This window comes from Pyrgilauda ruficollis, unplaced genomic scaffold, assembly GCF_017590135.1.
Source record: "Pyrgilauda ruficollis isolate IOZ18807 unplaced genomic scaffold, ASM1759013v1 scaffold54, whole genome shotgun sequence".
NCBI lineage: Eukaryota > Metazoa > Chordata > Aves > Passeriformes > Passeridae > Pyrgilauda > Pyrgilauda ruficollis.
In genome coordinates, this window is record NW_024527044.1 from 4585680 (window position 1) to 4605194 (window position 19515).

The 19515-nt window shown below is 37.3% G+C and overlaps 1 protein-coding gene across 2 annotated transcripts in view; it reads right to left on the bottom strand.

Annotated features, from left to right (window-relative positions):
- Window positions 1–19515, bottom strand: part of LOC121360799 (CD2 associated protein) — a 76577-nt gene that overhangs the window by 4720 nt on the left and 52342 nt on the right. Inside the window, exons 8-15 of one of the 2 annotated variants that reach the window (XM_041480881.1) lie at window positions 17313–17404; window positions 15649–15753; window positions 13300–13336; window positions 12875–12937; window positions 9419–9578; window positions 7475–7617; window positions 1268–1383; window positions 374–460 (exon numbers count right to left, since the gene is read on the bottom strand). In XM_041480881.1, coding sequence (XP_041336815.1) covers window positions 374–460; window positions 1268–1383; window positions 7475–7617; window positions 9419–9578; window positions 12875–12937; window positions 13300–13336; window positions 15649–15753; window positions 17313–17404 — 803 coding nt within the window. The remainder of the gene's footprint in view (window positions 1–373; window positions 461–1267; window positions 1384–7474; window positions 7618–9418; window positions 9579–12874; window positions 12938–13299; window positions 13337–15648; window positions 15754–17312; window positions 17405–19515) is intronic. The other variant, XM_041480882.1, reaches the window with a different exon arrangement.

Genomic DNA, 19515 nt, shown 5'->3' on the forward strand with positions numbered 1-19515 from the left:
TACACTTCAGTCCTCTTCACTTAAAAAAAAAGTGCTTTAATGGATTCCACTGGATCATTATAAACTTCTGTGCACTCCACTGATCTGCTCAGCTATTCTGTCTGTCAGGAGACTGAAGGCTGAGCAGATAAGGAACTTATTTGGGAAATACCACCTGATATAGCAGTTCTCATCAGAACTCCTGCACTTTGCAAGTATAAATAAACTTCAATACTAAATTTCTTACTATTTATACTATATGACTGAGCTCACTTGTACATAACTACAAGCACTGGCATTCAGGTGATTGTGTGAACCTGTACTGGAAACGCAAACAGGATGAACCTGTCACCAAGATCCCTGGTACTCCTTTGGCTCCTTGGTAGCATCATACCTTCTTTGTTTCAACTGGCTTTGGTTTGGCACTTTCTTCTTCTTTCTGCACCTTCAAAATTTTTTCTGGACCCACATTTTGACTTGCCTGGTAAACCATTCATAAGGAATGAAAAAGTTTTCAGAATTAAAAAGAAAAACAACAAAACCTAAAAGTAAATAAATAAAAAAAAGCCTTTCCCATGTTTCTAAAAATGCAATATTAAAGGGGAAAACCAAGTAACAAAACTTAAATTGCTACACCAGCAGACTTTTCTGTCCCTGACAGTCAGAACTTTCCTTCCCCACATTGAGCTGAACTTAAATCAAACACAGGAATCTTGGGAAGGATTTTCAAGCATATTTGCAATATTTGAGTCTGTGACGCTTTTGGGAGCCTGTAGGTGCTTCCATAAAACACAAATGGGCAGTAACTGTAGATGGTTACTGGCATAACTATGCAACATCCAGTGGCAAAAACTGATTTCAAGGACACTGCACCACCTGCTTCTCATTATCTGCCAACCTCACATCAGCGCTAAGAACACAATCCCCGTGTTACAGCAGCATAAAATTTATAGTGGCCAACTGTCAGTCACTAAAGACACTTTCAGATCTGTGTATGTACCACACCTATTGCACCATCAGTGAGGCCAGAAGATCTGAGCATTTCCTGCAGCAACACCCCATGGAACAGAAACACTCCCTCAGCTGCAACACAGCTCCAGCTGTTTCCCTTACATTCGCTTTCCTGCTGGGAATGGATCTCCCTGCACACAAAACCTACAGGAACTGAACCCCTGAAGTATTTTGCTCTTCAGATAAATGCCTCAAAAGACTGTTCCCCAGTGTAGTCCTGTTTCCTGGGAAGCCAGTTTTGAGTTCCCTACGAGGAGAACACCCCCAAAATACTCACAAGACTACTGCTATTGAAACGGGAAGGCAGCCTCCTACCAGGCATCTTGGGCCGGTTCGCGGTCGGGTGTGACAGATTATCTGAGGTAGCTATTACATCATCAAAGCTTAACAGATCTACAAAAGATGAAAACAGAGACCACCATCAAGACCAGAAAGGTTTGCTGAGTTCTTTGTATCCGTTTTTTTTTTAACTTGAGACACAAAAAAAGAATTATCAGAATTCTTAGTGTTTTGAGGATTTTCAGCATGTACAACACATGAGGTATCTGAAACAACTGCATGACTTTGACATATCTGGAAAACTGTATTTTCCCCCTTGGGAAAAAAAAAATTAATTCAGCTAGAACTTAAATTCAAGTAAATTTGTGTGAACAGAAGAAATGCTCTAGCAATGTAGCAGCATCTGCAGAAAATATGTTTATTACTTCCTCTCAGAGCTGCCATATTCCACTACTTGAGAGTGTATTTTCTTGTCACTGAGCTTGCATGAAAATCATGAAAATGCAAGTTTAGTGACCAAGACAAAAATAAAAGCAAAATGGTAAATTGCATACTGGTGTACTCCACACACTGGTGAAAGCTAACAAGACATTACTTGCACCTATGTCTGTGCAGGGTAGATTTTTTAATGTTGAGTGTCTAAAGATAATACACAACTTCATAAAGACTTGAATAAAACACTCCAAAACTCCACTCTTGTACTTTATTCAATCACACAGATCTCTTTGCTCATTAGGCTCTTTATCCTCACACCTCTAGGAAAACCCTCTCTCTCAGATCAGCAGAAATGCTTTACATCCTCTGGGAACAGGCAACTTCAGGAAAAAAGTTGATAATAGGAAAAACTAACCACAACTAGTCTCAGTAACGTAAGTATTTCGCCTAAGTAACAACAGGACTTGGCCTTTTCTCCACAAAAACAAACATACTTACCTGGCAACAGATGTTTAGTGAGATTGAGGAGTGCTTTTTATTTAAGCATTGACATAAGATTACAGTTATTATATATCATTTACAACCCAAAATCATCACTTATTCTATAGACTAACTTAAACGCCACACAATATTTACTACAGGCACCATAAACAACATTCAAGATTTTGGGTTTGATTTTTTTTTTCATGACCCCTGATTCTTACTTGACATTATGATTTAGCAAATAGAACCTATGGTATCTCTTTTCCTGCATTCCCATTAAGGTCAGATAAGAAAAAAGCCTTGGGTACACCGAGCCAGACCATTCATGCCCCTTCAGTGTCTGGATGTCTTAAAATCGTCTGATGAACCCAAGTTTTACTTACACATTGTCAAAGCTATTTTATACCTGTAGGTACTAAGTAGGTACTAAGTTTTCCACTGAATGTTTTAATTGATTTTAATCTGTTCTCTGCATTAATATCCTTGGAGGCCTTAGAACATTCAGCTCCTTTGGACAGCTCTGAGCAGACCTACTTCATCACCCATTCCTTTATAGCACTGTTACCAATCAGTTTTGCTGCTTTTTACTTCTATTCAAGAGAATGTCAAGACAGTCTTTTGTAAACATGCAATCACACCTGCAATTAATCAAGCAGGGAGAGAAAAAAAAAAAAAAAGAAAGACAAAACGGAAGAGTGATGAATGGCAAGCAGCTGACGGAAAAGAGGATGAGGGAGAAATAAATGAGAAGGGATTTCTGTTCCAGTCTGTGCCAATAAAGTACTTCATTTAATACACTGCAAGCAACAGTGACCATGGGGTCATCTGCATGGTGTTTACTCAATTCTCCCCAATCCCAGAGTACAAAGCTGTCAGACTCACAGAGGGCTTTAGGCTGGAAGGAATCTTAAAGATCACCCTGTTCAAACCCCTGCCATGGTCAGGGGCACCTCCCACTAGACCAGGCTGCCAAAGGGCAAATTAGGATTTGTGTTAGTTAGGTATCATTAAAAAGGTAACAAGAAAAAATTTTATGCCTTCTTCCCCTCATTTCACTAATTTCTGACTTTAAATGATCCTTTTGTCATTCCACAGAAATGACAAATCATTTTGCCAGAAATTTAAGTAATAATTATAAATTTAGTTGCTATTATGATTGGAATGCCAGTCCTGTCTCCACAAACAGTAAACATCAGGCATATTAAAAATATATTAAGAAAAATGTAAAGTTTGAAAAAAAACCCACAATATTTGACAAGACTTGAAGACTGCTAGGGTCCTGAACTGTGCACTATTTAAATATAGATGGTGGGATAATACAAAAGCCAAGGAGTTTTTTCCTATTTCTAAGAGCTTCTAAAGGAATTTGTTACAACTGAGAGAATTGTTCAACATTAAGATTTTGCCAGCAGATTCCAGTCAGAGGGAATTCTGACTCTACCTGAAGTTTTGTTTTTACTCTTCCAATTTATTGCTTTGGTGTAGGGAAGAAATTAAAACACAGGTTGGTGGAGATCGGGGTTTGGGTTTTTTGGTGGTGATGGTAGGTTGATTGGTTTTACTGCGGGCTTAGGGGGTTTATTTGATTGTTTTTCTTTTTAAACAACATTTTTAGTTATTTTAGAGAAAATTTAACCAGTAAACCAATAGAGATACTGATGAAATCCATTGAAAGTTCACAGTCTACACCCATTTCAATCAATAAAATGATTTATCAAAATAGGATTCTTACAGACAGCCTGTCAGCAATTGTTAAAGGAAATCCCATCATAGTGCCAAAAGAGCAATACCACACATCTGGAGGTAATCTGGGTCAACACAAGGACGTTATGTCTGAGCAAGAGCATCTTTCTAAGAAGATGAGCTAAGCCTAAAGTTACGTAGCATGGAGTATTAGAAATGTCTCTTCTACAAGCTTACCATGGATCCACCACAGAGCTGTTAGGAGCTTCGACAGGTACAATTAATGAGAGGCTTTGTTAAGATTTGTGAATGTTTCAAGTGTATTCATAGCAGCTTGTCTTAAAAAGCCTTCACAAAAAGAAGCAAAGCTGAACGGTGGCTGAAGAAATCATGGTTCCACCATCTCATGTGGCTGGGGTTTAAATATCCATGATGCAAGTGACATGTATCCAATATTTTAGAAGGTAAGAACTCGCATTAATCTGTGGAGTAAAAAGATGCTGCCCTTTCTCATATTACTCATCTTGCTGAGATTTCCCCCCAAAAATTCAGGGGACAGCTATAAGCTATAAAATATTTAGGTGCCCAAAAGCTTCAAGACTGTGTTCTTTGTGTGTACAGAATGATAAAGCCATTCAACCTTCATACACCAGATGTGCTAAAGGTACTGAACATATTTCACTACAAACAAACACAAAGTTTGGCTTATCAACAGCTCAACTATAAATTTTTTCTTACTTTTAGTCCCCACCAGTTCCTAAAGGAAAAGCCTACTTAAAGTAACTTCTTTTAACAGCTAAGGAAAACAGGCATTCAAACAAACAAAAAAAAGTGCATTTTTAATAGAAACCCCAAAATTTTAGTACAAATAATTGCAACTGAAAACCACACTCACGATGTTAAGAAGAGGATGTGTATGGAATAAAGCATTTGGATTTCCTTAGAGATTGTTATCTTACCAAAATGGAGAAGGGTAGGGTAATTTCCTGACACGTAAGAAGGGAAACATGGCAAACAGGATAGGAAACAAAATCTGGAAAGAAAAGTCAAGGAGAGGAATGTCTAGAAAAAGATTCTGAACAAAAAAATTATTTTACAAAGCAGGAAAAAGAAACATTTGTAGAAGAAAACAGAATTGCTTTACATGTTCAGCATGCCAGCATTACAGCTTTAGTCTTTTACAGTACTTGATTCTAATCAAAAAGAGAAACATTTATGCAATTTTTCAATTAAAACTTCAAGAGGAGTTATTTCACTGTGATCAATGTTTCTAAATGGTTCTGATTATTTGTCCTTATCTGATGGCAGGTGACATAATTTTGGCATGGGGTGGGTTGTTTTCTTCTTAACAGAATATTTACAGCTTCTTATGCTAAACTGAAAGTGGCTCAATCTAAACCTCACTTCATGGTCGAACTAAGTTGCAAAAAACACAGGACCACAAGACCCATATTAAAAAAAAAAAAAAAATTCCTAAAAATTCATCTACTCCAGGATCATAATCTGAATAGGGGGGAAGAAATAAAAAACAAATACTCTGGTTAAGCAGTTGCCAGCCCCAGCCATCCATTTTCCCTCATCTTTTATTAATATCTATTCTAGTTATTGTAAGGTTAAACTGTCTTAAAAGTTATATAAGGACCTAACATCATATTTTTTTATACAGCCTTGGCTGCACAGGATATTATGTCTTTAGCAGCACAGTATATAGAGAATTATAGTATGAGATTCATTACATGTTACTGGCAGAAGTTTGGATCAGTCCCTTTTCACAAGAGCAGTAGGACTGACTTATGCAGATTGTTTTAAGGAAAGTCAGTTTGACAAATAGAGGATTTCTGAAACTTTCCTTCAACTGCAGCTCCTTGACCCTTCTCAGTGCTGCAGCTCCACATGAGCTGCCTGAGCCTGCTCTGCACCAAACACAACAGAACAGACCTCACTCATAAACCCCTTGTGCCCTCCTGTGCCCTGCCCCATCTAGGTATTAAAATCTTTAATTTCTTCAGAAGCCCATAAAAACTTACGTTAGCAAAAAAAAATTTTTTTAATCTATCTGTGTAAAATTCTTTTTCTATCACTGAATTGCAGTATATACATGAACACCTGACAGCACAGGTACTATGTTGCCACCCTGGTTATTACAGATGTCAAGATAACTGAATGTAAAGAAAAAAAAAAGATATTCCAGCTGTTTTCATAGGGAGTATTTCCTGAGTTTAAACGATACCATGCTATACAGTAACACATCTAGCACAACCCTAGAGATTATCACAGAATTTATTATACTAGCTAGAAAGCTGATACTCATAGAATGGCTTGGGTTGGAAGGGAACTTTAAGATCTTTACCTTCCACTATTCCAGGCTCCTCCAGGCCCCTGGCCTTGGATGCTTCCAGGGATGGGGCACCCACAGCTTCTCTGGGCAGCCTGTGCCAAGGCCTCACCACCCTCATATTAAAGAATTTTTTTCTACTATCTAACCTGAGCAGCATAACTTCTGTATTAGAAACATATATGAATTAATGTTTTCTCATTTAAAGCATTTACACTTAAAAAGCATATTTTAATATGCTCAATGACAAAAAGTCAGGAGTATTCTTTTCCATTCCTTAGCTGCTTCAGTTCTTTCAATGCATTATTTTTATCTTCCAGATGAATTTAATATATTTTGGACTAACTATTCTACAACTAGAATACTGTAATTTACCTTAAAATTAAATATATTTATACTATTTTTAAATTTATTTTTACTAAAATATTTTCTGAGACAAAAGGTTGCATTTGAGATATGCAAGAAGAACACTGCAGGTATAATTCACTACAACTTTTTCAGAAGTGATTAATCATAAAATATAAATAATTTAGAGTTTAGAAAAACATGCCCACAGCAGCTGATCTCTGCCTAAGTGATACACAGAGGTCAGGTATCAGTTGCACTGTCAGTCTAGGGCTAATGGTATCCATACAGTAGTTCAGAGATTCTGATCATTAAATGTGGGTGCTTTAAACACTATCACAAAGGTTTTAGTGGATATATTTAGAATTAAGGAGATGCCAGGTTTGGCTCAAGGTGCTTTAAGCAAAGCCATAAGCATGTATTCAAATGTACAATGCTCCATGCTTTTTTAAGGCTCCAATTTAAGATATGATAAAGTCAAAATCTGGAATAGCTCTGAACTAAAGGAGGCCAAAGGTAATGGCATTACTAAGAGTTCTGAAGTTAGCTAGAAAAGCAGTTATCTGAATTGCAAGAGCAGAACAAACTGAACCAGCCATTAAGAAAACAACTTCATAAAAACTCAAGATGAAAGTGGCAGCAAAAAAAGCAAGCTTTCAAATTAGAAGGACAAACCATTATCTCTGTCTCCTTTCCTACCCACTGTTCCAACCCAGAGCTCAGCAGCTACCTGCAAATACCCTGCTGACATCTGCTCATCCCCTGCTGACTCTTACCTTTGGCTGCCTCCAGCACTTCTAAAAGAATACAGAGGCATAAATCCACTCAGTGGCATTTTGAGTAAATCACTCAAAAAGCTTATTCCAACCCTGTAAAACACAGCAATCCAAACAGAAAGGGCCAAAAGAATATTTCATTTCTTACCTGATTCTTTAGAGCTCTTTACCACAAGTGAATCTACCTCTACTGATTTTGGTCTGAGTGACAATGGTTCAGAGTCTAACTTTGGTTTTGCTACTGGCTCAACTTCAGATTTTGGTCGAAGAGTAACAACTTCTCCATTTGTTCTGTGTAAGACAAAAAGACAAAGCCTGCCTAGTCAAGAGATGAAATAGTTTAAAACATACCAAGAATTAGAAGCAAACTGAAAAATTACAGTAGATTTTATCACTTTCTAAAGCCTTGTTTTAAAATCAAGGCTTCTGGAGAGCAATTCTACTCCTATGAAAACTAATTCTTCTGTTCAATCTCTTGCACAGGTGTCAGATGCACACAAACCCATGTGAAAATAATCCAGAACTTTCACTACAGGACACACTTTGGCATTTCAGTCCAAAATATTACACTTCAAATGACCGGTGAGCTGAATAACATTTTCACTAATATTTCTTGAAATAATTCAGAAACTGACTCCTTGACATTAAAGAAATCTTTCTGTACAGGAAAAAGGGCTGACAAGAACAAGTTATTTCTTGATGGATAGGGAAAAAGCCACCTTGTAGCTTTTGTCCTACCATGCATTCCGTCCGTATTTGCTCACATCATTCACAGACAACAAAAACCCTGAGAACAACAAGGAAAAAAATCCAAAGTAATGCAACCCCCATCAAAATAAATAAAAAATAATAGGAAACATTTTCCTTTACAATTCTTGCCATCACAAACCCATGCTGAGCAGGCCTGATTATCTGGTTGGCCTGCATATATGCCATATATAAACTGTGCCCCTTTCACTAATTCACCTCCCAGAGCCTGTAAGTTTTATTGCAGTAGAAAAAGAGACAGCAGCCTGATCTTCCTGAAACAATGCTAAAAATGTTCAGATATTTAAATATCTCTAACATGTAAAGGTTTCAATTATTAAAGGCCCACAGCTTACTACAGACCTCTATTTAACTGCACATGTGCATCCCTTTAGAACAATAATTATTTTCTAAGCTGAAAAAGAATATGACTTGTAGTTTTAAAAAAATAATATTTACTTGGGAAAGCCTCCAAAATACCAAGTGAATATAACACAATTCTATACTGAAAAGTTATTTAAGGTGCAAACTGTTTGATGCAGCAGCTGTCTGCTTTATTTGCACAAGGCCAAGTGTATCACAACCTCATTTTCTCATGGTTCTTTCAAGCCAACTGAACATCCCAAAGGGACAGTTACCAGTCAGCTGCTGGTTTACACTTCTGGGTAAGGGCCTAGCAACTGCTGCAATGGAGACAGAAAGGAAAATTCTATGTATGGGAGACTCTATGGATGCAAAATTACTTTTAGTGAAAGTTTCAAACTCATGAGGAAAAAAAAATTAACTGGATCTAGAAGTATTTGTAGCCAAGTGAGAAGGCTCAAGAGTAGAGAAGTTGAGTGTGGCTCTGTAATAAGTGCTTCCTTCCCCAGGAGCAGACATGAGCCACAGTGAGTACCTTTAGCACGGGTATCTGTGCTCAGTTCTTCCCTTCCATTTATCTTACCCTATACAAAGTGCTCAAGCCTTGAGCACTGAGGCAGCTCAAATTTTCCAGGTTTTTTTCAACACAATAATAATTCTCAAGGGCCATGCCCACATTCTTTTACTCCATCCTGTTACTGTAGCTACAGCAGTCATCAGATGAGCAATTTCATCTGCCCCATGGTCAGTTATGCTCTAATGCTGACTCTGAGATTGATTCAATGTCTCAGTATTTGAAAGGCCTAAGTTCACATTGATAAAGATGTGGAGAAGTAAGAAAATGGTAGGTATAAGGCAAAACTTATCCTTGCATCCTTTTCACCCTTAAAGCACACATTTCTTCCCAACTCATCCATGAGGGAAGATCACACAACAAATCAAAGTGAATATACTTGGTGCCTGCAGTTTCAGTCATACTGACTTGGATGCAGATGATGGCAAACCAGGTTTGTCTGGACGTTTTGGGTGCAGGAGCCCTGCTCTCAGTAGGCTGTTGGTCTTGCTTGGAGGAATAGGCTTCTTGGGTGGTACTTGAGGAGCTTGTGGCTTCAAAGGCTTCGGATCCAAAGCTCCTTTTTCATCTGACAAAGGAAGTCACATTTTAAAAACCCACGTTGTCTACAATTCTTACACTGCTAATCAGTTAGAAAGCACCTGCTGTCAGAAATGCCTTCTCTGAAGATCAAAATGAAAAACACATATGTAAGTGTCTTAAATGACACCTTATCAAAACACACAAACTACTTACCTGAGCTCAGAAAGATTTATCTTAGAGTAAGATAAATCTTCCTACTGACATGAAACAGTAGTAATAAATTATGGATTCACATTATTGCACAGCAAATGACAGGTAAGAACCAAAAATCTTTGTACTGCTTTGTCTTTTCTACCAATTCATTTGATTTTCTTTTAAAGAGGTAGGGGTTTTTATTTTGTTGCAACTAGACTTCTTATACACACAGCAGCATAATTTATTTGTGGAAGAAGGGGAGGAGAAAAATGAATTTTTATCTGAATAGCTCAATTTATTTTATCTAAAGTCTACCTTCCTACAAATAGATAAAAATTAGGCATGGATAATAATTTTTTTAAAGTTGTATTTATTTATTCAATGACTGCACGACCTAACTGAATCTTGTCCAGAGGAGCTGACATACAACATATGGGACCCTGAATAATTCAAGCTGCTTTACAAGCAGTAGTTGAATAGGTTTGAACCCATGTGTCCTAAATCTACCCTGCTGGATAGAGCCAGAGCAAACCTTCTACTTTGCCCTGTAAAACCATGCCACAATTCAGTATACACAAAGTACTGAATATTCTAAAAAATAATTTAGGTCACAGCAAGGGGTTACAATTATTTACAGTTACTGCCCTTATAGGACAGTAAATCAGTAAACTGGGATGGAGAGAGTGACCTTCAGCTTTGATTCTCCCCATCCTCCCCTCCTGCAATTTGCTTTTAACCAAGTATTGATGTGGTGTGAAATGTTTATATATGCTATGGACCTGGGAGCTGGGCTGGGTATTTGTTTCAGCTCCATGCCAGCAAAGTGCCTGAACTGCTAGGTCTACGATTGATTTCCCTTGGACAAGTCCTGCAGCCACTGAGCACCCCTACAACCCCAAAACAGGAAGAAGCCAATGTTCTTTCACCAGAGTATTGGGAAGCAAACAGATCGTAGAGATGCTTCTGCCAAAAGCATTGCTCAGGGGCAGAATTGTTTTCCTGCTCTGGAACACTTGAACATCAGGAGGAGAAATAAGCAAAAACAAAGGGGCTGCCATCTCCCTGCAGTCTCTCAGCACGGAGCCAAGAACACAGGATGCTGAAGCAGTGGAAGGATTTGCCACACGGTGGGGCTGCCTGCCCTGTCAAAAGCAGCACAGCAGCAGCACCATCCTCTCCTGCCTCCCCACCCAATACACAACACTGCCAGTTTTAAACTCCCAACACCAGCCAGCACTAACTGCAGATCAATCGGCTTTATTGGAGCTGTGCTCAGCACAAGTTGAGAACTACCCCTTCTGCTTTTAAAAATAAGAGAGTTCATAAATAGGGCAGAAAAAATGCTGTCATCAAACTCTGTCCTGAACTCTCATCTGTCAGTTCTGCCTTCTAATACTCCCACTCAAAATCTGAATATAAAAAATGTCTATAGCTAAGTGGAATAAGTTAATACCAAAGGCCAAGGTTCACCATGAGCACAGAAACTGGGAATTTCTGCTGGACAAAATGACACGTCTTTTTTGGATTTTGTTCCTCAATGAAAAAGAGTGTTGGCTAAAAATGAATAGTTTAGTAATGGAAATAAAAGATACAAATCTGAACACATTTACACTGGAAAAAAATTTCCACATGACACCACTAAGTGACCTTCACTATAAATACAGAAACAGTCACAGAAAGTCTAATTTTTCATCAATTTTTGATTGCAATTAAAGGCAGATTAGTCTCCCAACAGGCATAAAAAATGACATGGTTTGACAGCTTCTGATTAGAGCTGCTCAATTAATTTTTTTTTTTTTCTGAGAACTTGTTACAGAACAATTTCATACTTAATAAGTTCAATTACTAGTATTAACAGGGCTATTTTTCCACAAGTACAACTGCACTGATAAATGGGCATATCTTCCAGTAAAACACTAGTGCTATCTAAAAAAGTAATTTTTATTACCTGATCTGCAACTGAATCCATAACAAATTTTTCCTCCTTCATTCCTGTAGCTCAGTAAAGAAGAGCTCTCTACCTTACATAATTTTGTACAAGATTTCACATTCCTATGTTTTTTGGATGATGTTACTTAATATTTTTTCCTCTATTCCTCCATGAACAGTTGAGCTCAACTATGCAAAGATTAACACCATAGTCCAAACAGAACCAGTTTAAAATTAAAGTGGCTTCAGTTTAGAAGAATTTAAAAAGACCAGGTGATAAATATTTCTGGAATCATACAGTTGATCTCAATTCATACCTGAAGATACTGCTCCAAGAGACAGAAATTACTTGTTTGCACACATACAGAACAAACAGAACTGACTTTAACAGGTGTCTTTCATATTCAATACCTGAGAAGGTGCCTTGTTAAAATGGGGGTAATAAAAACTGCCCAAGGAAGCCAAGAAACCTCACTGGTAGAAATGCTGGTCAGCCACAGTTCTCCATTCACAGGACAGAGTGGTTTTGTAATTTGGTTAAGCTGCAGGAACATCAGGATTTCTTCTGCAAGGCCCAACCAGCACATTTGTTTAAGCTTCTCACTTTTAAACACAATCAAACTTTTTCACTTGCCTAGTTTTTTCACACATGGAAAGAAGCTTTTTAGAATCTGTTTGGGTGACAACAGTAGCTTTGCCTCTGGAAAAAGGTGTTCTTTAAATTTTAAGAATAAAGTAGTAAATGTCTCCAAATTCAGGGGAACTTGAAAATATGGAATATAGGAAGAATTATCACGGTAAGAAATCTCTATTCTGAGACTGTGGCATCTATCTAAGGAGTCTTCTATCTGTTCTGTGTAGCTCTTTCAAAATACTTTTGAACAGACTGATTTTTGCAGCAGTTAACCTTTGCCTTTCTAATAATTTACTACTGCTGCTCAAAACTGCAGCCACTGTTACAGAACTACACCTTCATAAATTTAATAGTAACTATGTTACTGTGCAATATAATAACCAATCTTGAGAATGTCATGTAATAATAAGAAATAAACATTTTAACAGAGTTTAGGAGTTCCTCTAACCACTCCAAAGACATTTCTGTAACATCACAGACATGACAACTTCAGTAGATGGTGTCAAGGGAGTTTGTATGATGGCTCCTGAACAGAGACCCTACTGCCAGAGCAGCCAAGTCACCATGAAGAAAACTGTCCTTACCTTTTTCTTCTGGCCTCAAAGAAAGCAATTTCTTCTCTCCAGTTGGCAATTCAGGTCTTGCAGCTGAATGCAAATACAAACCACAGACATTTTTCAAAGAGCTTTAATTATCTTGGTCACTAACTAAAAACAAGACTAATGCCAAGTTGTGTCTTCTCTTTTGCAAGGAGTGTAATACCATTTATAAACACTCACTTGAGCCCAGAAAATGGTGAGCCATTGTTAAAATGTATCCAAAGTAGGCTCCATCATAATTTTAAAAATATACAGCAGCAGCAAAATATATAAAGTATGAAAAGTAAGCCAAAATGTGACTATGGCTGCATTACTAGGAAATAAAAAGCTACTTCTAAATTTTCTTTTGAAGTCACGCACTGCTTCTGCAATTTAGTATTTTCTCAGACCACCAGACATGTACTACATACCTGGACTTTTAACTGGAGGTGGAGGTTTCTTTGGCTTCTGCAAATGAAGAGGAAAAAAACCAAAGTCAAACAGGCAAGCAGATATTCTCTGTATCCAAGACAGCCTCATTTGTGTTTTGTTTTGCATACTGTAATGTGGAGCTTGTTTACCAGCTGATTTCAAAGTATTTCACAAAGGAGGCAATCAATTCAGACAGGAAACACAAAGACCTGGAACAATTCCTGTGATATCTCCCAGACAACCAGTTATAAAAATTCAGAATCAAAATTCAGGTCTGTTCAAATGAAATCAGTGATTCAGCAACGTGCATAAACAGATGGGAAAAAAAAAAATCCTAAATCCAGTAATTTCATCTTTTGTAGTCCAAAGAATTGCTCTAGATCACACTCATTTTGATTTCAATATGTAAACCTGAATCTTAGTTAGTATAATGCCAATTTAAAAGAGTAACCAAGTAATTTTTTGAACCAAAAGTGTTCACTTTCACTAAAAACACATTTCTGAATTGAGTATCAGAGGAATGGCTTCAATTAACTGACTTTTAAATTACAAGTGTAAGAAAAAAACTAATAGATGCTGACAGCATTTGTCTCAAAGGCTACAGTTACATGAAAAACATTGAGCATTATATTTAAGTGGGAAAGATGGACAAGCTATGCCAGCCATTAAAAATGTACAAAGTATCACAATGTAACAGTTTGTACATTGAAATTACTATTTTGAAACAGTCATTCATCACTTTCTGATACACTTGGAAGTTGAATCTCGGTCCTGCAGAATTGAGACTGGCACCTCTCAGGAGAGAGCTCAGCCACTCATCCTCGGAATGTGATTCATTAAATTGCTTTAGAAGAGGGGCCTTTCTGGTTGTACTGAGGACAAGATTCCCTGATAAAATGATACAAAAGCTACAAAACCACTTGTTCTTCACACTGCTGAAACCATACAGGCTCTGTCTAACATAACCCCTCCAAAAACACCCTGCAGTAGGTATTTTTCAAACAGTTGCTATGGATGGATTTCACTTCTGTGCCCCTACAGCTATTGAATAAGCTCTTCTTAATGCAACAAGATTTTATTCTAACATGTGAAATGTAATTAAGCAAGCAGGAGAACCCATATTCAATTTCTTTCTCTGGTTTCAGAGGACACAAAAGCAAGTGTACCTAAGTAACAAGATTCTATTTTCTTTCTTCTCAAAAAAGTAACTACATTATCCAGCTGTGCAGCATTGCTGCCTATACCAGAAACAATTAAACAGTTCAGCATCAACTTGCCATTATACAGTTCTGCTCTGTGTTTTCATGAAGTCAGTATCAAATAGCTGATTATGATCACCAGCCATCCAATGCCTTGAACCTGAAAGCTGCTCAGTGCAAGGTGAACCCCGTGCTGAGACACTGCACACAAAGCAGAATAAAGGATCAAAGCAGGGAAATGCTGCTTAGGGTAAAAGAATGGTGTCACCCCCTCTGTATGAAACAACTCTGTATTGTGAAATAGCAATCCTACCTACACTCTCTTCTTGTATTTTATGGCATTTATGCCGCCCTTGCACAGCTGAGAATCCATCTGTAAAGAAAATTCTGACTGGGGGGGGTAGGTAGGTTCCTGTGTAGTTGTGAGGCAACTCAGGATAAATTATAAATTAATACCTCCTGATCTGGAGCTGAATCCATTCCACCTGATGTACATTTGGGAATTACAAAAAAAAACCACAACCACCTTTGCTACACAAACGTGACAGAACCAAAACATCACACTAATCTCAACAAAAAAAAAAACACATTGTAAAACAAGGACCAAAATTACAGGATCACTGAGTACCACATGAAAACATGAATTTCCACAAGTTAGTACATGAGATGGTGAAAAGATATTTCTAAATTCCACCCAAAAAATATCCTCCATATACTGCAGCTTACTGCAAGTTTTGACATGGAAAAATCCCAGTCAGGTCCAGAAGGGTCATTCAACATTTTGTAATTACAGTTACTTAAGGACTTGAGATGGAAAAAAACAACAGCTTATCTCTTTCCTAAACAGTAAGGGTTTAATTCAGTAATCAGTAACACCATGCTATCAGAACTACACCCTTTTCTAAATGACCTGATCATCCTCATTCATTAATTTCAAAAAAACATGCCTCACTTTACTATTTACGGACAAGTTAAACACAAAGATTAACCTTTTCATCTTTCTTCTTTTATACAACTAGGTCAAGATAAAGTTAAAACTACCACAACTGTAATATTTTAAGCAGCATAATGTGCTGTGACCTCTTTTATTCTCTGCATTTTCATTAATAGTTTTTTTTGTGATACTAAAGAATAGGTGTAAGAACTTACAGGGAAGTCTTTATCAGACTCTTGTATTTGAACAGCAAAGTTATCTGGGAAGACGCCTTCTTTACCATTGAGCTCTCCTCTCCACCAGCCTGGCTCTCCAGTGTCCTAAAACAAACAACAGGTCACTTCAACCAGTATTTACTTCTACCCCAGAACAGACACAGCTACACAACAGCTTCTTCCCTTTTACTCACAACAAAGTAATTGTTTGTCTGAAATTGGCTAACTTAACAAGGGGAAACAGGTACAGATCAGATCAGGTTTGGTCAGTTTTTGTTTGTTTTCTAAAATGCAGGATGAAATTATATTACATCATATAAGATAAGGGTGTAAGGATAAGATCTGCAAAGGGAAGGAAAGTACATAAACCTAGTTAAGACCTAACACACAACATTTGATCTTCTCAGCTTCCTTGACCAGCAAGTTATTCAGTAAATACTCCAAATGTTATTGGCATGACGCACAACTTTACTAAATAAAAGTGATTCTGATGTGATGGATCAGCTCCACTGGTCTGAAAAGGGTGAAGAAGTAGAAGAATATACCTCCCTGAGAGAAAAAAATAACCATACTATGAGAAATGAAAATACAATATTGGGTAATTAATTCAGTGGCAGAGAACTCCATTACATGATGTTACTGGATGAAGGCCTTTGTCCATAACAGAAAGTATGATGTAATACTTTACCAGCATAAATAACAGCTTTCCTCTGTGCCTCAGATCCAAAAAAATCACAGAAACCTACAATGATTTGGGCTGGAAGGGACCTAAAAGATCACCCAGTTCAAACCTCCTGCCATGGGCAGAGATGCCACTTAGTTTGGACAACTCTTCTTATCTCCACTTTGGACCAGTGTGTGCTTGGGATAAATTGGTTTAAAAAGACAGAGGCAAAAGATTGAGTGGAGATGGGGCAAGGGTTGCTGAGTTTACAAAAGGACCTTCCATAACTACTCTTTTCCACTGTATTTATGATCAATGATGCTCATAATATCAATTATTTAATTCCATAAAATTAAAATTTCAATAAAGAAAAATGTGTTAAGTCTCCTTCTGCAACTGAGTGAAAGTTGACGATTAAACTTTCCATTTTTTAGGAAAGTAATCATTTCTTAATATAGGCAAGCATATAAACTAACAAAAGACTTCAGAATAATGCAGGGAAATTAATTATGGGTAGGTTTATTTTCTGTTTAGAGCCATCTCTGCATCAAAATGATCTAACAAAAAGGTGCTTTCACAATTCAACACTAATGAGAACATTCAACTAAATAATCATGTTTCTCTTACAGACAGAAAGTATCACTAACTTCTGTCTGGTTATTCTGAATCCCCAGGGAACAAGAACTGTTTCTGAAGGTAAAGGGGCAGTTTGCAAAGCTTTTCCTATCTCCTCACTAAAAAGGCATTTGGTACTGAGTGTACACTGATCCCACTGGCCTTTGAGGACCCCAAGATAAACTCCCACTCTGGAACAATCTTTGGAGTCATCTGTATCTCCATTAAGTGCAGAAGCAAAGAGATGACTCTCACACAAGAGAAATCAGTCTACAGGAGTATCTACTCCAGCAGACCCTCCTGCTTCTCAATTCATACACAACCTCTCTGCACAAAATTCACCAAAGCTATACACATGGTCAGAGCAGACCAAAAACTTTCTTACCTTACTGATTATTTGAATGATCTCGCCTTCTTTAAAGCTAAGTTCATCATTTGAGCCATCATAGGAAAATATTGTCCTGCAATATTCCTTGGCTGGAACAGAGGAGCACAATTAGTCTGGATACCATGGGCAGTAGCATTCATTATAACAGCTCACTTATGCTGTCTGAGAGCAGAGAAATTCACACTGCAATCACACTTTCCTTCTAGACCAGCCACCTGAGACTGATTTATGAATATTGAAATGAAAGGAAAAATAAGATTATATACTTACTGAGCAAAGGAAATAGATCTTTGAGAAGTTAAAAGTATAAGCCCCAAAGCATTTTTTTTTTAACAACAGCAACTTAATTCAAGCCCTCTGATTTCAGAGGGAGAAAAGAGGCATTAAAAGTGTAGCAGTTAAAATTGTAACAGCACCATGTACCCCCCCAATAGCATTTATATATTCAATTTTGAGCTACTTTACACAACAATGATTTCAAGATTATTAGAGTTTTTATGTATTTTCTCAAAATTCATCTAAATTTCAAATTTGCAATCCTCATTAAATACATGCAGCTGTTTTCAAGTGACATCCTTTATTAACAGGTACAGCTACAGAAATTTCAGGCAGCAGCCTTCAGAAATTGTGCAGTGAAACCAAGTAACTAAAGCAAAGGCACTCCTTGGCTAAGCACCTGAAACTAGAGCTCATCTGAGCCATCAAGTCTCAGCCACAGCCTCTTCTGCAAAAGCAGAAAGAATAATTCTTTTCATTTGGAACAGTTCAAAACTAATCTATTTTAAATTGTGGTAACAATTGAAAAGGCAAGAAGATTTGTTTCCCTTTCCCACACTGGCACAAAAACAACTATGAGAAAAGCCAAAATACACAAACATAAACTTTTTAACCCCAGCATATTTAAAGCAATTTAGCAGATAAAAAGGTTGTATTTCTGTATCTAGCACACTAAGAAAGAGGAAGCAGACAAAAAGGACTCTTTAGGTGCTGCATAACCAATCAGGTGCTTGGCACTGACACCACAATCAGCAGCTGCTTCACCCCAGTTAGAGCAGCACACCATCAAGTCACAGAATCACAGAATCATCTGCAATTCTTAATGACAGCTTTTGCTGGGTGGCAAGAGAATAAATCAGTTGCAGAACCTTTTTGCTGCTGTTGTGTTTTGTTTAATCAAGATACACATCTTTAGTTAAAAACGCACAAATTGTATTCACAAATAAAAATGAGTAATAACCACTATGTTAAAATGCCAAAGTATGCCAAGCTTAAATAGATAATATATATAGATATTGTATCCTAATATAACTGGGGGAAACAGGGGTCAAATGGTGTTTACTTTACTTTTTAAAGAAAATAATTTCATATACTTGCACTGGAGGCCAAAACAAACTTCCAAAACCAGCAGAACCTCACTAGGCTAGGTTGGCAAAATAAGCCAACCTAGCCTAAACATTTCAGAGATCTGCATTTATCTGCTAAGAAATGAACACAGTTTATTTTAAAACCTGGTCTCTCAAAACTGAGGATGAGACACATCAACTACACTATGGTCCACATTTAAATAAAACATTAAGGAAGAAAAACAAGCTGTCTTCCTTAGGTTTAAGATGTTCTTATCTGGTGTCTATAGGTATTACCTACTGATTTTCTCCTACAGCTTCTATTACTGTCATATTTAAGTTCCTCTCTGATATATTTGCTTCTCTGGGAAAGAGATCCAGCTTGGCTACAGGATTAGACCAACTTCCAGGCTTGTAGCATAAGATGCACCTGAAACTATCAAAGGAGCTAAATACTGAATGTTTTAGGTGTCCAGCTTTGAATGTTGGAATTTCTTCCTAGGCAAAGTTGAGCTAATTTTTATGCATATTTTTAGACAAGTCATATTTCACCATGCTCAGAGCTGCACATTATCTTGTTGGTTCTTAGAGCAATAGCACTGGAATGGTTTAAAAGCAAGATGTTGCAGTTTTCTTACTTCTGCAAATTACGCATTCCATAGAAAACAACGCACCAAAATAAGGTACTTCCACATAAAAGAAAAATATACTTAAAATTACAATACAGAAGTTGACAAAACATCTGCTTTGGAACCAGGGAAATGAGCAATCTACACATCACATAATCAAAGTTAATTTTTCATACGGGGTTGGCACTCCCACAAGATGTTTTGTGTTGGCTTAAAAATATCTCTCTT